At 44.0% G+C, this 18887-nt stretch overlaps 1 protein-coding gene across 2 annotated transcripts in view; it reads right to left on the bottom strand.

Annotated features, from left to right (window-relative positions):
• Positions 1-11531: 11531 nt before the first annotated feature.
• LOC139545169 (uncharacterized) overlaps positions 11532-18887 on the bottom strand; it is an 8669-nt gene continuing 1313 nt past the window's right edge. Inside the window, exons 2-4 of one of the 2 annotated variants that reach the window (XM_071352640.1) lie at positions 18258-18347; positions 15935-16727; positions 11532-12777 (exon numbers count right to left, since the gene is read on the bottom strand). In XM_071352640.1, the coding sequence (XP_071208741.1) occupies positions 12450-12777; positions 15935-16095 (489 nt within the window). In that variant the 5' untranslated portion in view covers positions 16096-16727; positions 18258-18347 and the 3' untranslated portion in view covers positions 11532-12449. Of the gene's footprint in view, positions 12778-15934; positions 16835-18257; positions 18348-18887 lie in introns of those variants that run through there. The other variant, XM_071352639.1, reaches the window with a different exon arrangement.

Below are 18887 nucleotides of genomic sequence, written 5' to 3'. Positions count from 1 at the left end.
GTGTAGAGTCAGTATAAAAGTGTGTACATGTTATGTCTGTGCTGGAGTGTCAGCGTGTGTGAATGTGTAGAGCAGTGGTTCTTAACCTGGGTTCGATCGAACCCCATGGGTTCGGTGAGTCAGTCTCAGGGGTTCGGCGGAGGTCAAGACACACATCCGACTCATATGATTCGTGATGACACGCCCCGCTTGGCCATCATTGGCTGCAGGTGATCACGCTACATCGCTTGGCCTATCTGTGCTGCAGGGAATTTGGTGCGCTCAGTAGTCGACTTGTGACTGTCGTGATGGTACGTCTTGTGATTTCTTTCTTAATATTTTAATCCCTTCATACTTACTATGTCGAGCAATAAAAGAAAGTGGTCGGACGAATATGTACAATATGGATTCACATGTATAACGGAACGTGATGGGAGTCAGCGTCCTAACTGCATGATTTGCAATGCCAAGTTGAGCAATTCTAGTCTAGCACCGGCAAAACTAAGAGAACACTTCCTTAAGCTGCATGGAGATGGAAAATACAAGAACACAACGCTCGCTGAATTCAAGGTGAAGAGAGCCAGATTCTATGAAAAGGCTACTCTGCCTGTTCTCGGCTTTGTACCCATCAACAAACCGATCCTCACAGCATCGTACGAAGTTGCTTACCTGATCGCAAAGCAGGGCAAACCACACACCATTGGTGAAACACTCATAAAACCAGCTGTGTTGAAGATGGCGAATATCATGCTGGGAAAAGAGGCTGAAGTTAAGTTATCCCAAATTCCTCTTTCAAATGACACCATCAGCGACAGAATAGAGGACATGAGCAAAGACATCTTGGCTCAAGTAGTTGCAGATCTGATTTCAAGCCCGGCAAAATTCAGCCTTCAACTCGACGAGACCACAGACGTTTCCAATCTAAGCCAGCTTGCTGTATTCGTGCGCTATGTGAAAGACGACGTGATAAAGGAAGATTTTTTATTTTGTAAGCCTCTTACAACAACAACTAAGGCAGCCGATGTGAAGAAACTTGTGGATGACTTCTTCAAAGACAACAATCTATCTTTCGTGGGATATGGTTTCTGCAGTTTGTTCGGACGGAGCTCCAGTCATGCTGGGAAGAAAGTCTGGTTTTGGTGCGCTAGTGAAAGCCGATGCACCACACATCATTGTTACGCATTGTATTCTGCACAGGCATGCGTTGGCAACAAAAACCTTGCCTCCAAAACTGGCAGAAGTATTAAAAATTGTAGTGGAATACGTGAACTATGTGCGAACTAGTGCTCTGAGGCACCGCATCTTCAGTGAGCTGTTTAAAGAAATGGGCTCTGAATTCGAGGTACTTCTGTACCATTCTAACGTTCGGTGGTTATCCCGGGGACAGGTGCTGAATCGTGTTTTTGCTGTGCGTGTGGAATTAGCCCTGTTTTTGCAAGACCACCAACATTGTCATGCAGATTGCTTCAAAAATTCTGAGTTCATTCTCATTTTAGCGTACATGGCTGATATCTTCGCAGCTCTCAATCATCTCAATCAAAAGATGCAGGGCGGTGGAGTCAACATCATCGAAGCAGAGGAAAACCTGAAGGCTTTTCAAAAAAAGCTACCGTTATGGAAACGACGAACAGAGAACGATAACTTCGCAAACTTTCCCCTGCTGGACGACTGTGTAAGTAAGATCGAAGATGTATCTGGAATCGGAGACATTTCTGTACACGCGGAACTGAAGCAAGCAATTGCCACGCACTTAGATGAGCTTGCAAAGTCTCTCGACGGATACTTCCCTACAAGAGAGTCATATCCAGCATGGGTGAGACAGCCGTTCACGTTTAGTGTTGAGACAACAGATGTCAATGATGAATACCTATATGAAATCATTGAAATTCAGCAGAGCCAGGTTCAACAGCAACTCTTCAGAACAACAACGCTTTCAACGTTTTGGTGTCAACAAATGGTAACGTACCCTGTTATTGCTAAGAAAGCTCTGGAGATTTTCATACCGTTTGTTACAGCATATCTTTGCGAGCAATCCATTTTGAGGATGCTGGACATAAAATGAAGAAAAGGAACAGACTTTGTTGCGAAAATGACTTGAGAGTGGCACTTGCCAAGGTGAAGCCGCGCATTTCTGAACTGGTCTCTGAAAGGCAACAGCAGAAGTCACACTGATTTGCAGTAAATATTCATTATTATGTTTTTGTTTTTGTGTGAAAATCATGTTCTGATGATTTTGTTCTTTGAACACACGGTGTTGATGTTGATGCACGGTTCATTTTGTGCACCAGTAAAATATATACCTATGTTTTGAATTTGAAAAAAATGATATATTATTTTTCCAATTAAGAAGGGTTCTGTGAATGCGCATATGAAACTGGTGGGGTTCAGTACCTCCAACAAGGTTAAGAACCACTGTTGTAGAGTCTTGTGAGTGTGCATAGAGACAGTGCAACCAAACACACCAAAAACAATAGATACAAACACACCCAAAACACACACTAACAAAGCTTAAAATGGTGAAGAATGTAAATACTTTTTATTCAGTAACGTGCCGTCTGGCTATCTACCGTAAGCCTCATTCTGAGGTCAACTTTGACTTTGAGAACACAGCTGAGGCTGGCCCATTGCATCGTGCTCAGACATGTCATAACACTGCTACTTACATGTGCTTCTGTCAAACATGTCAGCCCCCAAACCATAACAATGATAAAGGGCTGCTTTCATAGCCGGTCCCAGTGTGTGTTGACATAGCAGCGGAGGCATTATTTGATTGGCACAGTGATTTGCACGTCTATGCTTATTACATTGTAATCTGGTTTTATGGAGGCCGTGGCTCTGTCACGGTATGGGGGGAGGGGGGGGGGGGGTCAGAGACAGGAAACAGAGATAAGGAGATAAAAGCCTAGGGGATTCATACACTGTCTGACACAACCAGAGGTTTGCCCTGCGAACACAGAGCTACTGGACACTAAGGCTGTCCGAGGAAATGAGAGTGAATTCTCTGGTTAACTCTGTGTAAGGGCATTGTAGTTCACTAGTCCTAATAGATTGTTATATTACTGCAGTTCATCAGTCAAATGCAGTGATTCAAATAAATTACTTGTACTATGCTGGATGTCTGTATGCTAGCCATTGAGTTCATCAGGCGCTGATTGTACACTAAACAAAGGGGACAAAGTTTCACAGTAAAGTCCCTGCAGAGAGAATTCACTATCATCCTCCCATCCGCTCTCATCTATTTTCCGTTCTCCAAATTCTATTTTTCTCTCTCCCATCTCTCCACTCTCTCTGTTCTTCTTTCTTTCTGCCTCTTTCTATCTCTCTCTTCTGTATATCCTCTCTCCCCTGCTCTCCTCCCTGCCAGAGAACTTGTTTTAACAGATTCATTATTGACTTAAACAGGGCCAATTAATCAGCGTGTAATGGGGCTGCTGGGACACCCAGTGACCATGCATCAGAGGCAGAGATGAGCACTGTCACCCCGCACACACAGCCCTCCTCAATCACTCCCACATTAACACCACAGAGAGGAGGGCAGGGAGGGAGGGAGCCAAGGAGGGATGGTGAGAAGAGTAAAAGGAGGGTGGAAAGAGAGAGTGAGGGGTAGAGGAGATAAAAAATTGAGAGAGGGATGAGGTTTGGTAAAAGGTGGAGGGTGATAGAAAAAGATGGATGACAGTTGGAACAAGCAGCAAGGGTGATAGAAGGGGGTGTATAGGCCTCGCATAGACCACATATACCACACATTACATAGAAAAACATACAGGAAGTGAATTGAAAACTGCCCTTTGTTTTCTATGAGACTTTTCACATTATTTATTTCAGTCTATTCAATCCGCACCGAGGGAGTTCAGCTTTACAGCGTGATTTACATTTTAAGGAATGTTCCCGCATAAACGCTGCATATGTTGGCTCAATCTGAAATTATCTTTACATTACTATTGCGGAATCTGTAACGCTGCTTGAATAGAGCCCTTACTGAATTGATTGAATTGACCCTAACCCTGACACAGATCACATAGGGACCACATAAGACCATGTAGACAGGCTATCTTGTGAGATAACCTGTGGCAGCTGGCCCTGGGCTGAGGGCTGTGTCTGTGCACACGCATGGTCAAGTTTGATCTCGTCTGGTGGTCAGTGTACACAGACAGGTCTCTCTCTGTGTGTTGTGTCTGGGTCAGATGAGATCACACACCCGGCTGTGTCAAACACCCGAACAAGGATCAAGACAACATCCAAACAGCACAGATAACAATCTCTCTGAGCCCTCCACTCTGACCTACACCTCAGTCAACACACAGCCCTAGGCCCTAAGGAACAACAGTAATAATGTACTTAACTTTATTGTCCCAGAAAGAGAAATTGGTTTGCGCCAGTTTAAAAAAGACATGACAACATACAACAGCAAATACATATCAAAGTGAGATAAGTATGTAAGATAATGACATAAAGCTTGAAGGTTCGGATCTGCTAAAATCTATGTTACTTTCATGAAAGGCAAATTCTAGGGTTGGTTTCCTGGAGCACAAGGAAATCAGTCTATTAGCACTGTCAAAGGAGATTCACCATGAACCGAAAGAATGGAATGGTCTCAAACACATCAAACATCTGGTTTCCATGTGTTCAATACCATTCCATTTATTACATTCTATACATTATTATGAGCCGTCCTCCTCTCACCAGCCTCCTCTGGTCCAGGAATATAGGCTCAATCTCAGTATGGCAAACCGGTCCCTAGTGCCTGATTGCATCTTGCATACTGAATACATGGGATAAGGTTCTTGGTCTTTTAAATAGATGTCAGCAGATGTGTTTTTTCTACAAGAGCTGCACTTTAAAAAATGAGAAATGTTATATTTAAAGAAGAGCTGGATTGGAGAGGCCTATGCTGCTACCTACTGTAGTAACAGCAGAGGTGTAGGCATCCTGATAAATAAGAATACACCCTTTTACCTTATATCCTAGCATATGGACCATAGATGTTCTCTCATTTTGAATTGCACCTTACATGGTGAAGTATTACTGGGGAAGGGTCATATAAGATGGGCTGCTGCTCTCATCTCACTCTGACTATGTCAGGCACACATTATAATCTCATTCTGTGAGATTGACTTATCTCAACCACGTTGGTAAAGCCTTTACAAATACCACAGACATGTGTCACTCACTAGAATTGGACAGGCAGCTGCATGTCAAATAATAATCCTACTGTCAAGATACAGTCACGCTGGAGTAAAATACCCACTTAATATGCTGTCCATCAATCTATATCTCCGTCTATCCCTACTCCTCCTCTCTCTCTCTGACAGTTCGTGACAACTAGCAGATGAAATTGCCTCTGAAAAATAGTTTTTTTTCTGCTGATGCAGTCTAAGAACAGACTAAGAATCACAAATACTCCTAGCTAGTAGACATACAGATCACACACATCCTCATCAATCACACTCCTAAAGCACTTCTGTCAGACTCTGTACAAGGGACGATCAACGCCTTGATAATCCATCAAAACCCTAAACCACAACCCAGGACAAGAAAGGGCTGTGAATACTAGAATACTAAACCCTGTGTATTCAACAGCAGCCAAGCAAGCTTCTCGAGCCTCAGCTAAAGTTTATATGCAAAATGCCCCTTCTCAAAAGCCCAAGGATCTTTGTGTTTGGTGGAGTCTGTCTGTAGTGTAGTGTAGTGTTTGGGCCAGGGGCTAGAAACAAGGCTAAGGTCCAGTGTGTGTGTGTGTGTGTGTGTGTGTGTGTGTGCGTGCGTGCGTGCGTGCGTGCGTGCGTGCGTGCGTGCGTGCGTGCGTGCGTGCGTGTGTGTCAGAGTGATAGGTGTGTGTTGGGGGATCTCCCTGTGGGTGAGCTCTGCGGGTGATTCTTTATCTGTCCTGCATGCTCAATTATCCATCTGCCCTCTCTCTCTCTCTCTCTGTTCTCCCTGTCACCCCCTCCCCTCTCTCTGTTCACCCTATTCAGAGATATGACAGGGTTGAGAGAATATCTCTTCATACATCTTCAATCACAAACAGTACACTTTCCTTCCCTGTCTGACCTTACCCTGTATGTTCCCACTCCCTCTGTGTGTGTTTCAGTCAGTGAGTCAGTAATTGTTAAGTGTGTCTAGATGTGTGGGTTCATTCCCCTGTTGACAGAATGCTTGACTCAGTGCCCTCCTGTCCTGGCTGCCTGGGCCTCATGCCCTCTACTCTGACAGACAGGATGTCCCAAATGGCACCTTATCCCCTAAATAGTGCATTACTATTTAGGGAATAGGGTGCCATATTTGGGTCACATCCACAGACCACAGGCATCTCTTTATACCTCTCCCTGTCTGGCCAGATGTCACTCTGTTCTGCCACACACCGCCACACAGAAGATAGGGTTAGTGTCTACTGGGTTGGTTGTGGTATTGGTGGTGAGGTTGCGTTTTGCCTTTGTGTGTGTGTGTGTGTGTGTGTGTGAGTGTGTGTGTGTGTGTGTGTGTGTGTGTGTGTGTGTGTGTGTGTGTGTGTGTGTGTGTGTGTGTGTGTGTGTGTGTGTGTGTGTGTGTGCGTGTGCGTGTGCGTGTGCGTGTGCGTGTGCGTGTGTCTGTGCGTGCGTGCGTGCGTGCGTGCGTGCGTGCGTGCGTGCGTGCGTGCGTGAATATGCACAAAATGTGTGCAAGCGTTTGTGTGAGACATTCATAATCACATACTGTGAGAGTCTGTGAGTGTGTGTGTGTTATGTGCCTATGCACACTGTGTGTGTGACTGTTTATGTTGTATCACTCACCACACCAGTAGGAAATGGAACTGAGAGGACTGATCCCGACCCGATAGGGGCTGACAGACTGGACAGGACGAGGGACACGGGGGGGGGGGGGGGGGGGGGTTGGCGATGTGGCGCACCTGGCAGACTAACTGGGCATGTAGAAACATGTGGGCTTCATTCCCATAATCCACCACGAGATCTGAGCTCTGACTACTCCAAACACACAGACAAAACCAAGCTCCTCAAATCACAGTGTTCAACCACAGAACACCCAAACAACACGGAAAACTCAGAAAACATAGAGGCAGAGAATATTCATATAGAACACCCAATAAACACCAATAGAACATCCAACTTAGCATTTAAGGCAAACTGTTTTACACCCAGCTGGTGCAACCGGACCCTAGCGAATATAACAAAAGAATACCAGAGCCTCCAGCAAATAGAGCACATTAATAGAATGCAAACATACAGTATATTACCCAGAGAGCACATACCACTTAATAACAGCACTTAATAAGCCAGTGTGGTTTCCAGTAAGGCAAAGAGGCCGTGTCCTTCAGACAGCTACAGTAGTGGTATAACTGTAGGTGGAGAAACTGAAGGTGGAGAGGAGACTGAAGGTGGAGAGACTGAAAGTGGAGAGACTGAAAGTGGAGAGACTGAAAGTAGAGAGACTGAAGGTGGATAGACTGAAGGTGGAGAGACTGTAGTTGGAGAGACTGAAGGTGGAGAGACTGTAGTTGGAGAGACTGAAGGTGCAGATGAATGTGTGCAGGACGGGGGCAGGGAGAAAGCTGGCTCCTCTCTGGTCCTCCTGGTCCACTCCGTTCTGCGTGTGTGGGTAATGTTGAGTGACACGTGTAAGCGGGCGCTGTCAGCCCTGTGTATGTCACACTGAGTGGCACAGCTACTGAGGCCCAGGGACAGGCAGACACACTGGGATATATGTATTGACGCATGTATATGTCCTTGAATGGAAATTCTTATTATTGCTTTTTTGGTTACTACATGATTCCATATGTGTTATTTCATAGTTTAAATGTCTTCACTGTTATTCTACAATGTAGAAAACAGTTCAAATAAGAAAATCCCTTGAATGAGTAGGTGTGTCCAAACGTTTGACTGGTACTGTACACAATCCATGTCCCAAGGCTTAAAAATCTTTCTTTAACCTGTCTCCTCCCCTTCATCTACACTGATTGAAGTGACATCAATAAGGGATCATAGATTTCACCTGGTCTATGTCATGGAAAGAGGTGTCCTTAATGTATTGTACACTCAGTGTATACTGTACGTATATATATATATATATATATATATAGAATACCTGTAACACACTACCGAAACATTTGCACCCACCGCACCCTGTATTCATGTACAACATACTGTACAAGACATGCAAACACAAACACACACCTAGACAAATATTGTAAATACAAAGGCTATAAAATGCATGAATAGCACACTCCAAATGCAAAGCCACTGCACGCACAAACTCATCAATCAAATTTTATTGGTCAAATACACATATTTAGTTATTGTGGGTGTAGTGAAATGCTTGTGTTCCTAGCTACAACCGTGCAGTAGTTCAGTAGTTCAAATCTAAAAGTAAAATATTTTTTAAATATTTAAATATTAGATTGAGCAATGTTTGACTGACATTGACTAAAATACGGTAGAATAGAATACAGTATATACATACGAGATGAGTAAAGCAGTATGTAAACATTATTAAAACATTATTAGTGACTAGTGTTCCATTATTAAAGTGGTCAGTGATTCCAAGTCTATGTATATAGGGCAGCAGCCTCTAAGGTGCAGGGTTGCATAACCAGGTGGAAGCCGGCTATTGATGGCTATTTAACAATCTGATGGCCTTAAGAGAAGCTGTATTTACAGCCTCTAAACGCATACAAAACATACTCCAAATGCAAAGCCACTGCACACATAAAAACAAAAACAGTCTTGTTTAACTAACCTTGTCGGGTCACACAATTCAATCCCATTCAAAATCCTATTTTCCCTAACCCTTTCCTTAACCCTAAAACTAACCCTAACCTTAAGCATAAACCTCTTAGAAATAGCATTGTGGGGTTTACTGTTCCCCACAAGTATAGTTAAACACACACACACACACACACACACACACACACACACACACACACACACACACACACACACACACACACACACACACACACACACACACACACACACACACACACACACACACACACACACACACACACACACACACACACACACACACACACACACACACACACACGCTACATGGACCTTGGCCATAGCATAGCTGGGTCCCCTGCTGTTGCTGCATGGCTGAACAGTGTGTCAAGGTTTCTGACGAGTGTGTGTTCTGGGAACAGCGTCTGTGTTGTCATCGGCCACTCTCTCACCATCTTTCTCTCTTTCCCTCTCTTCTATCACCCTCCAGCTGTCCTCCCTCTCTTTCTCTCTCCCTCTCCATTAGCCTCTCTCTTTCAGCACAGTACAGCCATACAACAGTCACCAGTTCATCTAGAGCGGAGTGAGGAGGAAAAACTCAAGCATGAAGCACTGTCTGAAATATCCTGTTTCTGGCATGGATTTGCACATCTAATTATTCTGAGTGACAAAGTACATAAACACATGGTCGGAGGATCTGGGGCTGGCTTGGCAAGTGATCCCCACTACTCTGCTTTTGGTTGGGTGGTGGAATAGGGATTTGAACATCTGCTCTTTAAACAAAAGGGCCCACAATCTCATCTGGTGGTGATTAGTGATGAATCAAGTCAGATGTAGGGATTTTAATTTGCTGTGAGTGTGTTCATGTACACTATATATACAAAAGTATGTAGACACCCCTTCAAATTAGTGGATTCGGCCATTTCAGCTGACAGGTTTATAAAATCGAGGACACAGCCCTGCTATCTCCATAGACAAACATTGGCAGTAGAATGGCCTTACTAAAGAGCTCAGTGACTTTCAACGTGGCACCGTCATAGTATGCCACCTTTCCAACAAGTATGTTCGTCAAATTTCTGCCCTGCTAGAGCTGCCCCGGTCAACTGTAAGTGCTGTTATTGTGAAGTGGAAAGGTCTAGGAATAACAACGTCTCAGCAGCGAAGTGGTAGGCCACACATGTTCACAGAAGGGGAGCGCTGAAGTGCCTAAAAATTGTCTGTCCTCAGTTGCAACATTTATTACAGAGTTCCAAACTGCCTCTGGAATCAACGTCAGCACAAGAACTGTTCATCGGGAGCTTCATGAAATGGGTTTCCATGGCCGAGCAGCCACACACAAGCCTAAGATCACCACGCGTAATGCCAAGCATCGGCTGGAGTGGTGTAAAGCTTGCCGCCATTGAGCTCTGGAGTGATGAATCATGCTTCTCTGGAGTGATGAATCACGCTTCACCATCTGGCAGTCCGACAGACAAATCTGGGTTTGTCAGATGCCAAGAGTACGTTACCTCCCCCAATGCATAGTGTCAACTGTAAAGTCTGGTGGAGGAAGAATAATGGTCTGGGGCTGTTTTTCATGGTTCGGGTTAGGCCCCTTAGTTCAAGTGAAGGGAAATCTGAATGCTACAGCATACAATGACACTCTTGATGATTCTGTGATTCCAACTTTGTGACAACAGTTTCCTGTTTCAGCATGACAACGCCCCTGTGCACAAAGCGAGGTCCATACAGAAATCGTTTGTGGAGATCGGTGTGGAAGAATTTGACTGGCCTCCACAGAGCCCTGACCTTAACCCCATCGAACACCTTTGGGATGAATTGGAACGCCGACTGCGAGCCAGGCCTATTCGCCCAACATCAGTGCCCAACCTCACTAATGCTCGTGGCTGAATGGAAGCAAGTCCCCGCAGCAATATTCCAACATCTAGTGGAAAGCCTAAAGAAGAGTGGATGCTGTTATACGAGCAAAGAGGGGACCAACTCCATATTAATGGCCATGATTTTGGAATGAGATGTTTGACGAGACGGTGTCCGCATACTTTTGGTCATATAGTGTATGTGTGTGTGTTTTCACACAGACGGAAAGGTGTGTAGGTGTGTGTGTATGAGCCCAGAGAAAATAAGTGGCTCAGGCTGAGCGGAGCGACAGACGACTGGTGTCCTTCACCGTTTTTTCTCCTCCTCCTCCTGGGCAGGCAGACAGTGCTGACAGGTGACTGATGGGGTGACACACACCTGTCAGTGCTTAGCCTCTCTGTGCTGACAGACACTGACGCCACCGCCACCGCCACAGACAAACACACACATTGACAGGAGCGCTGCCAAACACACACACACACAGCCTTTGAACCAAATCAAATACAGCACAGTATGCTGGGTTTTTCACGATCAACAGTTTCCCTTGTGTATCAAGAATGGTCCACCATCCAATGGACATCCAGCCAACCAGACACAACTGTGGGAAGCATTGGAGTCAACATGGGAATCCCTGTGGAACGCTTTCCACACCTTGTAGAGTCCATGTCACAAAAAACTGACGCTGATCTGAGGGCAAAAGGGGGGAACTCAATATTAGGAAGGTGTCCTTAATGTTTTGTACACTCAGCGTAAATCAGTCAGGAATATAAAAGACAGTGTGACATTTGCGGTGGGGTTGGGTGCTGTGTCAGCAACAATAAGAATTTCCATGAATTTCCATTCAAAAATGTATTAAGATTTATAAAGACATTGTCAGCACCCGGTTACGAACTCGGGTCTCCGGTGAGAGAAACAGTCACTTAGCAAACTGAGCCACTAATAGTCGGCAGAACCCAGAAGATGAGGCAGACACAGCAGTACTTGAGACGGTGTTTTAATAAAGTAAAAAGGAAAGTACTTCAGGCAAAAATATAAATCCACAACGTCAAAAGTAATTCCAAGAGAAAAAAGGTAAATCCTCCAAGTCACAAGGTAAATCCACAAAAGTGGTAAGTACAGCAGGGAAAAAACCTCAAAATAAAAAAATAAAATAAACGAGAACAAAAACAGAGTTCCTCAAGAGAATCCAACAGGAGTAACAAAAGTTCACAGCATGGCTGGGGCTGGGTGCTAACATTCAAACACAGAGCAAAGAACTGAGGAAAACTAAGGGTTTAAATACATACAAGGGAAACGAGGCACAGGTGCAAATAATAACTGGAAATAAGGGAAAACAAAAGGGTCAAAAAAGCCCAATGGGGGCATCTAGTGACCAAAACCGGAACAATCCTGGCCAAATCCTGACAGACATAAGATTTCCGTAAACCAATTGCTTGTGTTCTCTGTGGAATCATTAACCCTATGGTGTCCGAGGCAGAGGGAAGGTCCAGGGTGAAGGGGCGGTGTAGGGAAGGTCCAGGTTGGAGAGGTAGAGGGGCAGAGTAGGGAAGGTCCAGGTTGGAGAGGTAGAGGGGCAGAGTAGGGAAGGTCCAGGTTGGAGAGGTAGAGGGGCAGAGTAGGGAAGGTCCAGGTTGGAGGGGTAGAGGGGTGGGGTAGGGAAGGGAAGGTCCAGGGTGGAAAGGCGGTGTAGGGAAGGTCCAGGGTGGAGGGGTGGTGTAGGGAAGGTCCAGGGTGGAGGGGTAAAGGGGCAGTGTACGGAAGTTCCAGGGTGGAGGGGCGGTGTAGGGAAGGTCCAGGGTGGAGGGGTAAAGGGGCAGTGTAGGGAAGGTCCAGGGTGGAGGGGTAGTGTAGGGAAGGTCCAGGGTGGAGGGGTAGAGAGGGGGGGTAGGAGAAGGTTCATAGGCGGTGACTGGGGGTCTTGGCTCTCTTCTGGGTGAGCAGGTGACTCTGGTGGAAGGGTACGGAGCAGAAGACCTGGTCTGGGGGAGCAGGTGACTCTGGTGGAAGGGTACGGAGCAGAAGACCTGGTCTGGGGGAGCAGGTGACTCTGGTGGAAGGGTACGGAGCAGAAGACCTGGTCTGGGGGAGCAGGTGACTCTGGTGGAAGGGTACGGAGCAGAAGACCTGGTCTGGGGGAGCAGGTGACTCTGGTGGAAGGGTACGGAGCGAAGACCTGGTCTGGGGGAGCAATGGGCGCTCATTTGACAGGTTGGTGATCATAAACCTGTAGGAGTGGAGATGATTTGAGGTGATTTAAAAACTGAAAGTAGTTGACAATAAAGTATTCTATTTCAGGGGTTTTTAAACTGGCATTAAACCGGGTTCCGCACATTTATTTAGTTTATAACAATTTTATTAGGGATTTTTATATGAAAAATTATTATGTTCTGAATAGAGCTAGCTGCAACAGAATACCATTGTGGATACCATTTTGATGTCTGTGTCCAGTATGAAGGAAGTTAGAGGTAGTTTCACGAGCCAATGCTAACTACTGTTAGAACAAAGAATGGAAGTCTACAGGAACAGTTACTGTAGCATGCTAGCTGTTCCTGTTCGTCCGACTCTGGGGAGGTAGATAAATGGCTTCATTGCCAAAATCTCAAACTATCCCATTAATATGGAGGAAATTGAAGTCATTTGAGCTAATTATATATATTTTCCTGTATAGAACATTTTTGGGAGGGCCATCTAATTTTCGTGAGGGAAAAATTGTTTCAGTGTCAACTTAAACAACCAAAACCAGATAGAAAACATGCAGAAAATATATTGAACTATATATATACAGTGGGGCAAAAAAGTATTTAGTCAGCCACCAATTGTGAAAGTTCTCCCACTTAAAAAGATGAGAGAGGCCTGTAATTTTCATCATAGGTACACTTCAACTATGACAGACAAAATGAGAAAAAAAATCCTGAAAATCACATTGTATGATTTTTAATGAATTTATTTGCAAATTATGGTGGAAAATAAGTATTTGGTCACCTACAAACAAGCAAGATTTCTGGCTCTCACAGACCTGTAACTTCTTCTTTAAGAGGCTCCTCTGTCCTCCACTCGTTACCTGTATTAATGGCACCTGTTTGAACTTGTTATCAGTATAAAAGACACCTGTCCACAACCTCAAACAGTCACACTCCAAACTCCACTATGGCTAAGACCAAAGAGCTGTCAAAGGACACCAGAAACAAAATTGTAGACCTACACCAGGCTGGGAAGACTGAATCTGCAATAGGTAAGCAGCTTGGTTTGAAGAAATCAACTGTGGGAGCAATTATTAGGAAATGGAAGACATACAAGACCACTGATAATCTCCCTCGATCTGGGGCTCCACGCAAGATCTCACCCCGTGGGGTCAAAATGATCACAAGAACGGTGAGCAAAAATTCAGAACCACACGGGGGAACCTAGTGAATGACCTGCAGAGAGCTGGGACCAAAGTAACAAAGCCTACCATCAGTAACACACTACGCCGCCAGGGACTCAAATCCTGCAGTGCCAGACGTGTCCCCCTGCTTAAGCCAGTACATGTCCAGGCCCGTCTGAAGTTTGCTAGAGAGCATTTGGATGATCCAGAAGAAGATTGGGAGAATGTCATATGGTCAGATGAAACCAAAATATAACTTTTTGGTAAAAACTCAACTCGTCGTGTTTGGAGGACAAAGAATGCTGAGTTGCATCCAAAGAACACCATACCTACTGTGAAGCATGGGGGTGGAAACATCATGCTTTGGGGCTGTTTTTCTGCACAGGGACCAGGACGACTGATCCGTGTAAAGGAAAGAATGAATGGGGCCATGTATCGTGAGATTTTGAGTGAAAACCTCCTTCCATCAGCAAGGGCATTGAAGATGAAACGTGGCTGGGTCTTTCAGCATGACAATGATCCCAAACACACCGCCCGGGCAACGAAGGAGTGGCTTCGTAAGAAGCATTTCAAGGTCCTGGAGTGGCCTAGCCAGTCTCCAGATCTCAACCCCATAGAAAATCTTTGGAGGGAGTTGAAAGTCCGTGTTGCCCAGCAACAGCCCCAAAACATCACTGCTCTAGAGGAGATCTGCATGGAGGAATGGGCCAAAATACCAGCAACAGTGTGTGAAAACCTTGTGAAGACTTACAGAAAACGTTTGACCTCTGTCATTGCCAACAAAGGGTATATAACAAAGTATTGAGATAAACTTCTGTTATTGACCAAATACTTATTTTCCACCATAATTTGCAAATAAATTCATTAAAAATCCTACAATGTGATTTTCTGGATTTTTTTTCTCAATTTGTCTGTCATAGTTGAAATGTACCTATGATGAAAATTACAGGCCTCTCTCATATTTTTAAGTGGGAGAACTTGCACAATTGGTGGCTGACTAAATACTTTTTGCCCCACTGTATATATATTTAAAAATAACACCATCTTTGAGAACTAACAAAAAAATAAAAGCTAGACAGTCAGGGATTTTTTTTTTTTTTTAATGTACGGGCATTCAGGGCACATACCCATGGATGTTGTTATAATGTTTGATCAGAGGAACACAGCATTAGCCATGGCTGTCACGCCCTGACCATAGATTGCTTTGTATGTTTCTATGTTTTGTTTAATCAGGGTGTGATGTGGGTGGGCATTCTATGTTGTATGTCTAGGTTGTCTATTTCTGTGTTTGGCCTGGTGTGGTTCCCAATCAGAGGCAGCTTTCTATCGTTGTCTGTGATTGGGAGCTATACTTAGGTAGCCTGTTTTCCATTGTGTGTTGTGGGTGATTGTTTTCTGTTTGTGCGTATTGCTTGCAGAACTGTTTCGTTTTCGTTCTCGCTCTTTATTATTTTTTGTCAATTCAGTGTTCAGTTTATTTTGTTTATTAAAATGAACACATACCACGCTGCATCTTGGTCCTCCTCTCCTTCCACCAACGAGAATCGTTACAATGGCAAATGCATAACATTGCAAGAAATTAGCTTTAAAACTGCAAAATTGTATCTTAGCTCCATGACTAACTGTGTAGAATTGCAGAAAATGTGTTTTACAACAGCAGAATATGCTCTACCCTGCCAAGATACCTTTCGAGCTAATGGACTATGTTAGAGTTTACACTACCTCTTCCAATGAACTGTGTGGAGGTCTATCAAATCTATTAATTTTGTCGATTACTTTTACTTGCCATTATCATTCACCTGATGATAACACAAGACGTGATTTTATTTTATTTTGCTAACATATAATGGGAGTCTCTGGGCAAAAAAAGTTTGAAAACTCCTGTTCTTATCTATTCAGAATACATTTGAGAGGGTGAGAGAAGAGATGAGCATGCCGAGAGAAATGAGGATTGAGACTGGTACAGTAAGTCCGTGCGTACAGCAGAGGGAAGAGCAGCAGAGCATGGGTAGTGTACCTCTTCATGGAGGGGTTAGGAGGGTCCAGCAGGCCATACAGTCCAAAACACAGGATCTCCAACGAGTCCAGATCCTGCCAGAACAAGTCCTTGAACAAGTCCTTGGTTGTCGTCTCACAGCTAGGCCTCCAGTAAGGGGGTGTTGCACCCGTGGCCAGCATACAGATAAGACCAGGCACATTGGCATTGAAGTATGTCTATACACCACAACATAGACAACAGACAGACAACCACCCAGATGTAAGGTTAGGTCAGTTTATGTTTGATTAGGTTAGGCATTGGTTAGGATAGCTAACCCTCAGTTTGCAGTGACACTGTGTGTTCTACTAGCGGCCAATAACTAATAACTAGTAACGACTTTTCAAAAGTTAGTTGACTGGTTAGTTAGCTATTTTGCGGAGGCTATCAATCGTCCACCATCTTTGGTGCTCCTGATACATGAGCTTATAGCATTGAGTAGAGAAGAAGTACAACAGTACTGTTATCATGCTTCCCAAGCGTAAAATAATACTTTCAAGCCATGAACTATAGAATAAGTATAAGCAACAAAGCAGTACTGATTTACTATTTAAGGAATACCGAGTAATGTCATTGTAAACATTGTGTGATGGCCAGACAGTTTATTAACATTATGTTAGATCCAGTCTTGTGATGTCCTGTGTACGCACAGCTGCTATGAGAGAGTCGAGCAAGTCGACCGAGAAGACAGAGCCTACAGAGAAGGCCTGGGTCAGGCTGAAGAGGTCCTCATGGCTGTCCGCCTCGTTCACATAGCACACATTAGAGCTGTTCACTGCATGGGAGAGAGGGAATAGTTAGTAGTCTATATACAGTACATACCAGTGGGGGCTGGTGCCGTTTAAGATGAGGGAGGACAATCATTTTTTTGATGAGCATGGCCTTATTTCTACAGCATTTAAACGTTTTTTTATTTCACCTTTATTTAACCAGGTAGGCCAGTTGAGAACAAGTTCTCATTTACAACTGCGACCTGGCCAAGATAAAGCAATGCAGTGCGACACAAACAACGCAGAGTTACACATGGAATAAACAAACGTACAGTCAATAACACAATAGAAAAGTCTATATACAGTGTGTTTATAGCATATTGGATGACTGTGATTCATATTCCATTCCCCCAGCTCAATGTAACATCTATAGGTTTAGGGAACTACATGATACGCAAATTTTCCCTATACCCATCATGAGGTTGCTACAACCTAGCCTATGATTGAAAGTTTACAACATAGGTGCACAGGTCAAGAGACATTTCTGTAATCAAGATGACAGACATTGACACATTCAATAGGGCCTTGCACACTCTTGCCTGCATCTAGCTGATCTAGGGTGTAATCTTTAGTCCAACAGTTGCAAACGAGAGTTGGACAAATTCAGATATGTTTATCCCCGTTTCGATCTGTTTGCTTCCGTTTAATAAAAGTTTTTCCCAACAGAATCGGTGGAATCAATACACCTCTGATCGCACGCAAACACAGTTCACTTTCATAGCAGCCACATTCAAACAGCATGAGCTCTTTGATCATTGTATAATTCCTTCTCGCATCTACGCTCTCTCCTCCTCTCACCTTTTCCCTTCGCTTATGGACTTCAGTGCTAGTTAGCTGCAGCTTATGCTTTCAGTACTAGATTCATTCTCTGATCCTTTGATTGGGTGGACAACATGTCAGTTCATGCTGCAAGAGCTCTGATAGGTTGTAGGACGTTTTCCAGAAGTTGTCATGAATGATGTGTAATTATATGGAAGGGTGAGAACCACAAGCCTCCTAAGTCTTGTATTGAAGTCAATGTACCCAGAGGAGGATGGAAACTAGCTGTCCTCTGGCTACACCATGGTGCTACCCTACAGAGTGCTGTTGAGACTACTGTAGACCTTCATTGCAAAACAGTGTGCTTTAATCAATTATTTGGTGACATGAATATATTTATTATAGTTTTATCTAATAAGGTAAACTTTTTTAATGTTTCACTATTTTTATTTTTATGAAATTCACTGACGATGGTCCTCCCCTTCCTCCACTGAGGAGCCTCCACTTGTACATACAGTCAGTATAGAGGTCAGTTAAAGATTCCATTGGTTAAAAAGTTTTGTTAAACAGGGCTGGCTGTGAATATCAATAATGTACTTCACTATAACAAATTGTCACCATCCACCTAAAACTACATGGTTTTTACTGGACTATCTTGAATTCTTTAGGGCCAGAAGTTTTTTACTGACCATGTGACTTAACCATGAATTTCTGAGAAAAACTCCTGTCACTGTTTTGAAGTAGCACAGCGCTAGGAAGTAAAGTTGTCACAATACCCAGCTCCACCAGCAGAGGAACCGTGGTGCCGGTGCTGTGAGCAGGGGTGATCTCCACCTTCTCAGGTATCATCGCAGTTTAGGAGGAGTCTGCAAAGCACAAAGCATAACACACTGTTACAATGGTGCACACTGAAAACTACAACTATGTAAACTATACAAACAAACTATATCTTCTTCTTCTATACAATGATGTGCTACAAATTGTTACACATTCAAAGGAATAGGATCCCCAAAAGCATTTGTATAACACGATTTGTGTTCTATAACACTGAGTTTTGTGTCACTAATCATGTCAACATCTTGGGTATTAGTGTATAACTGTGACATTATGCACTAATGTCTCAAACAAAGAATAACAACATCAACATCAACACACACGTCGCCTCTCATCGTACAGACTGTCATTGATAGGCAGCCCAGACGGGTCGGTCCAGTTGCTGTGTGTCTCCAGTGAGAAAGCATGCCTTAATTATGGATTAATTGTGTCATTAGCACATTTCTGCTGTTGGCGGCACATTGATCCTGTCAAGGTTAATTACTGGAACATGTTTATTTTCTGACAGCCTCAGCAACAGGCTGTCGGCGCAAACACCGGCGTTCACACACACGTCATTTGCGCGAACACAC

This window comes from Salvelinus alpinus, chromosome 19, assembly GCF_045679555.1.
Source record: "Salvelinus alpinus chromosome 19, SLU_Salpinus.1, whole genome shotgun sequence".
Taxonomy (NCBI): Eukaryota; Metazoa; Chordata; class Actinopteri; order Salmoniformes; family Salmonidae; genus Salvelinus; species Salvelinus alpinus.
Note: the sequence above shows the minus strand (reverse complement) of the source record. Positions and strands in the feature narration are given on the sequence as shown.